At 34.7% G+C, this 6284-nt stretch overlaps 1 protein-coding gene across 1 annotated transcript; it reads right to left on the bottom strand.

Moving 5' to 3' along the window:
- Positions 1-1254: 1254 nt before the first annotated feature.
- Positions 1255-4677, bottom strand: LOC104215370 (uncharacterized). The gene is made up of 5 exons (XM_009765157.2): positions 4462-4677; positions 2098-2212; positions 1896-1985; positions 1705-1803; positions 1255-1626 (listed from the first exon to the last, which is right to left on the bottom strand). Exons 1-5 carry the CDS (start codon positions 4527-4529, stop codon positions 1525-1527), a joined length of 474 nt encoding a protein of 157 aa, XP_009763459.1. The 5' UTR covers positions 4530-4677; the 3' UTR covers positions 1255-1524.
- Between the last annotated feature and the right edge of the window lie 1607 nt (positions 4678-6284).

Raw genomic sequence — 6284 nt, 5'->3', positions numbered from 1 at the left:
AGAATCGAAGTTACTAGTATTACTTATATGTCATACTAATGCACTTAACACAATGAACTGTTTGGAAAATTATCCAATACTGATTTGGTTGAATCAAAACATTCTTGAGCTACGGCTGATTTGCACATTTACATCTATACCCGCTTTTTGGGTCACACAAACTTTAGCATTCTAGCAGACGGACCTGAAGTAGCAAAAATTGTTGAACCAAGTGTTGGCTGAAATTTTTGTTTGTAACTGCTGAGCTTAAGCATTCTAGTAGCTGAAGTTTTGTTCTCTATTTGCTGAACTTCAGCATGTATTAGCTGAAGTTTTGTTCTATATTTGCTGAACTTCAGCATGTTTTAGCTAAATCTTTGTTATGTTTGTGATGAACTTCAGGGCTGAAGTTTATTTTGTATTTGCTGAACTTCATTCTAGGAGCTGAAGTTTTTATTTATATTTGCTGAACTTCAGCATTCTTAGAGCTAAAGTTCTAAATCAACAATGACAAGTTGTCATTAAGATCCAGTTGCTATAATGGAATTATCAGGAAATTTGAAAAGCAATACTTCTATAAAACAAGACCATTAGTAAAAGTAACATCTTCACCCAATGCATAGGGAATCAAGTCGTGCTTTCATGTTTCAGTAGCAATTAAAGGAGCGCACAGGTCGCAGGAAGGAGGCGCCTAAAGTTGTAAAAATTAGGGTATATGTTAAATAATTTAAAAAATATGGGTATAAGTAAAATAAGGGCGACCAAATAGGACGCCCCGTGCAATTTTTAGGCCTGACTTGACAACCATTGCCCAAACTGAATCAGTTGGCAAGGCCCATATATCGCTAACGCGATGATTTTTACCCTTGGAACAAAGCAATTGAGATGGTTTATATTCTTTAAGAACTTGGTATTTGGTTATATATTTAGTTCTGTAATTCACCTAATGTTGAGTTGTATCAGTGAAAAATACGAACAAGAAGAATATGATAGTTAAATTAGGAAAGATATATACTAACATAAAGTGGAATTCAATAGCAATAGTACTACTAACACTCCAGTGATCTGGCTACTATCAAGCAAAATGCCTACTCTTCAGTTGACCACTAATCAGTCAGTATCCTTGCTTTGGTGGCTCATTAATTAATCAATTTTATCCAATATTAACGGGGGAAAACAAAGACTAAGATCTTCCTAAACTCATTATAGAACAGTTTAAGGCTACATGTAAGATGCATTTTCTTTAATATGCCATCTCAGCCTCAGAACAACAAATTCAACTGGGACACTGAGAAAGCTTAATATAAAAGGGAATTCAAGTACCTTAATTTAAAACCTCCTCCCTGTGACAATATTGCACCCCCATAATTTCAATAATAGTTGGATTTAAAGAGGAAAAAATGCAAAAAATCCAGGGGGTGGGGAAAATATTCTTGAAGAACTCCCAAGTGTAAAGCTGACTTAACTAGTCACACTTCTAATCACAAAAGCTAAACCAACCACCAAGAATAATCCAATCTTGTACAAACCCTTCTTTGATGTGTCCTAAGCTGTCTTGGGCTTGAGGGTCTTTTTCTTTGGTTGCCTCCGGTTAATCGAGTTCTTCATCCCCACGAAAAACAGCAACGCACCAAGAAGTGACACGCTCTGCAAAGGCACGGAATCGATTAATTCATGTTATGTGCATTTCACTCATCAAAATAAATAAAAATTAATTTGACCAACCTGCAAGAACTCTTGTAGAAGAGTAAAATATTGTGGTTCTCCAAAGTTAAGGTGGCAGATATCGTGCAGAAGTGGAGTGGCCAGCATCAAGTAAAACATCTGAAGTATTAAAGATAGATGATTGAACGTTTAACATAATTTAACCACAAATCTAAATGATGTGTCAATTCCAGGAGATTGAAATTCCTAACCAGTATAACTGCACCAGTGAAGCTGCCAAATACAAATAGTAATCCACCCAATCCTTTTAGAGCCATGAAAAATGCTACCACATGCCTAACCTGAAAAATGTGATTCACAAATGTCATACCAGTATCTATCTTTAAGACGAAAGAAACAAAATTCAACTTATGTAGTCAAAACAAAGGAACCATAACAAATATAACCCATTACATCAATTTTAGGTGCCCCTGCCCCCAACTTGGATTCAAGAAAATCCTGCAGACCAGCCACTTTGGGAGCCAATTCCTTTGCCGCAGGCCCACCATCTTCCCCAAATTCATGGAACCTGCAAAATCACATTCCACGGTGATGAAATGCATTGGTTGGAAAGAAGGGAATCAACTATCATTTCACCCCCATTACTTTAGTACAAGGCAAAATCTCTGCATCATCAAGGAAGAAGAGGAAAACTTTTATAGGGGAGAAAAGCTATGGAAAAAACTGTAAGACACTTGCTTTATTTGGACAGCAAAGAGTGGTACCATAAGAAGAAAGACACAAACTAAGATGGAGTCCATGGAGTACCCATTGGAGAAATACTTCTACAACAGTCAAACATACTTCCACCTCTTGATGGGATGGGGTTAGGAAGCAGTAAATAAAGAAAATCACTAGCACCATTTTCCCACACAGTGCAGTTACCTGACTACCGCCTTGATAATTCACATAAACTTGAACCATAAACTAATCACAGTCAGCAAAGTACTTGCAATTCTTAGATCATTAAACTTGCAACATTAGCATTACTCAAGAAAATACAGTAATCTAATGAACCTGCAGCATAACATATAATTTACAGCTTGAGGGTAAAAATGAAAGTTGTTTTGCATATATTAAAGTTGAATCTAAGGATGGAATGCTCTTGCTTATTAGAGTAAAGGAAGGAGACTAGTTCTACAACAGAAAGGCGAGAACCACTACAGACAAGAACATAAGCTAGCAAATATACCATTAGCTATCTCAATATCCTTTTAAGAACAGAAAGGAAAAGTTTCAGCCAGAGCTGAACTATATTCCTTTAATAGAAGCAAACAGAGATCCCACAACGGAAGGCATATCTACTGAAAATCAAAGCAAAAGATCAACTTCATTCACCAACACATCTCACGTAAATTTTGTTCCACCAACCAAGTAGCACCTTAGCTATCTTCGGAGAAGGAAGATAAAAGCCCAAAGTATTGTGTCCAAGACCAATATCTAACAATGCAAACCAAGCAAAACTAGGAGCTGAAATATTTCTTCATGCAAAGAAGTGTTCATTCTGAACCTACTGTTAACGGGCTACATGTTATCTTTTACACTCGATGACTCGAACACTTCTGGCTATCTCAGACTAGTCACGAGGCTATACCATCCTATACATGTCTTCCAAAGAGCTCAAAGTTAAAATTTAGCTCAGTTCAAGCCAGCTTAATCGTATCTGATGGTAACTCAATCTAATCTATGATAAATAAAAAGTTGAATCATACGTCTAACTCAAGCACAGAAAATACAGCAACACCAAAAAGATCAAGCTTCTTCCTCTTGTAATGGTAATTGCTTACATAAAGAGTAAGATGCCTCGGAAGGAGCTATTTTCAATAACCAATTCGCACAAATGGGTTCACATGCACCCACTACATAAATAAAGAACTGAAAGAAATAGTTTTCAATAACCAATTAGCACAAATCGGGTATACATGCACATCATATAAAAGCTCACCCTCAAAGAAATGAAACCATTATCTGACCTTCTTTGGAAGTTCCACCCCATTTAAGCAAAGAACTAAAATTTACAAGATAACCACTCAGCCCACAGTCCAAAATACTGTTCTATCAAGAAGGCATGGGTGAAAATAAAGAGCGCAAGATAGTACTCTTAGGAAACCATGCTCCTATCCATCTGATTAAATTCAACTTATGGACACATTGGTCAGAAGCAAATTTCAGCTACTCGGCCTCCAAGGGAAACTAAAACAGTAACTTAGACCTAACCCTGAAACATTACCAACATAAACTGCATCAAAACTGAAAACTACTCCAATGCTTCCACACAAACAAGAGAAGTAAGAGATAAAACAGAAACTTCAGTAAACAGTTAAAAACATAAAGAAGAAAGAACATAATGAGCACCCCCACCTTTTTAACTTTCATTACCACATTTTCCACCCAGCTACGAGATTAGGGAACTAATATACAATTAATTGCATCTAATTATACATATTAGAGTAATAATAATTTCAAAACTTTAAGACAGCGTTAAGCTTATAGCCCTTTAGCTTCAACAGATCACCAAACCCTTGTATTTCCTGCTTCAACCATTATACTCATACTACACACATGTATTTCAAAACCCACATAGCATATCACCATATTAAACATAGTTGACTGTGTATATGTGTATATATGCTGGATCTATCAACACCCACATACTTTTTCTGAACTGTACCATCAATATTGATAAAAAATGCAGCAAATACAAGAAAATAAACAAAAACGACTAGATATAAAGAACAGATCTGAAAAAATAAAGAGAGGGAGAGGAAGAAAGAATACATTTGCCAAGCAGAAAGGATGAAAACAGAAGCAAAGAGAACTCTTCCAAGAAATGAAAAGAACCCCATTTTGCTATTGCTATGACTCTCTCCAAGCTGCTGGGGGGCACGACCGCTAGGAGAGAAGAAGGAAATTGAATGAGGAGGCAGAGCGTAGGTGGCCTTTGATTTATCGACTTCAATTTTGAATTTATTAAAGTAAGTATTGATGATGGGCGAGGTGAAGGGTTGAAGTTCTTTTCCTTTTGTTTCTTTTTGAAAGTTTACTCGTGTTTACCTTATAGCCTGTTTGGCTTAGCTGATTTAAAGTAGCTCACAAACATTAGGTGCTAAAAAGTATTTTTAACTGCTGAAACTGATTTAAAAAATAAGTAGTTATGCGTTTGAATAAAAGTGCTGAAATTAATAATAAGCAGCTGAAGAACTGGGTATACGAAGAGTTTTGTTTAAAAAAAGTATTTTTGGGATAGAATAGTAAATATTTTGGTCAAACCTAAAGTGATTATAAGCTGAAATTTGATAAGTTGGGGGAGACCAACTTATGGCTTTTGGCTTATTTTTGGCTTAAATTATAAGCACTTTTAATTTTACCAAACGTGTAGATAAGCAAAAAAGTGTTTATAAACCAGTTTGACCAGCTTATAAGCTTAGTCAAACACTCTCTTAATCCAATAAATTATATTTTTTTACTAAATCACAGGGTAAACAAATACTATATTTTCACTTAAATAATTTAGTTTGAATTAATGTAAATACAAAGTGGCACAAATTTATAGCCAGAATGACCATCTACATTAAAATGATAACTCCAAAATACCACAATATAAACTCGAGCTAAAAATATAATGACATACACACGTACAAGTTTTTCCAACTTTCTTTTACAAGTTATTTTGATTTACAAATATTCTTTAAGATTAGGTGGTAATTTATAGTTATAGCTTGATGTATTCCATTCACTTACAACTTGTTTGGATGGTTGTTACATATTATATTGTATCGTATTTTTACAGTAAATATAATATTTATTTTGATTGTTATTTAAATATATTGTATCGTGTCGTTAAATCCGTTGTTACGTAACGACGAAAAGTGTCACTTTATGAAATAACTGATTTGGTGTGGTCGCGTCGTTACCTTATTTTTTTCTCTCATCTTGTCCTTCCTTATAAAATAATCTTATTTTATCCTTTATCTTACCTTTTATATAATAATTCTATCTCGTACCTTACTTTTTCTTTATAATATTGTAAATTTATTCTTCATATTGTTGGTGTTTAACCAAAAATCTGAGTCTTTGGTCAAAACTAAAAAGAAATTCGGGTTACTGATAATCAGGAGACGAAAATAAAATAATTTTGAGAATGATGGTAAAGCAGTAAATAGTTTTGTATTTCAATAAGATCTCAATAGTATTTCGTGTCCTTACAGATGGTGAGTTCTTCTCCTTTTATAGCTAATTCTAGGAGAAGATGTAATGTCTTTGTCTTAATGAGGCAATTATGAGCAATAAATGATATTAAGAGAAATGTTACACAATCATTTCTTTTTAAATCAAATATTCTAACGTATTTGATATTCAATGATGTATTTAGACTCTTTTACGTCATCAGATTCGTATCTTCAACTTCTTCCGATCTTTGGTCTTGGATAGGTACGAGACTCGTACCTATTTTAGTAACGGCCCGCACCTATGTTGCTTTCTTTTTCCCTTATCTGTTGTTGCTCGTGCCTCTTGGCTATTTACTGTGTTTTGACCGTTTGACCAGTCCACGTGTCATGCCACGTCACCTACAATGTAAATTCAGTTTTTTCCCAATACAG

Source organism: Nicotiana sylvestris, chromosome 6 (assembly GCF_000393655.2).
Source record: "Nicotiana sylvestris chromosome 6, ASM39365v2, whole genome shotgun sequence".
In the NCBI taxonomy this organism is placed as follows: domain Eukaryota; kingdom Viridiplantae; phylum Streptophyta; class Magnoliopsida; order Solanales; family Solanaceae; genus Nicotiana; species Nicotiana sylvestris.
Note: the sequence above shows the minus strand (reverse complement) of the source record. Positions and strands in the feature narration are given on the sequence as shown.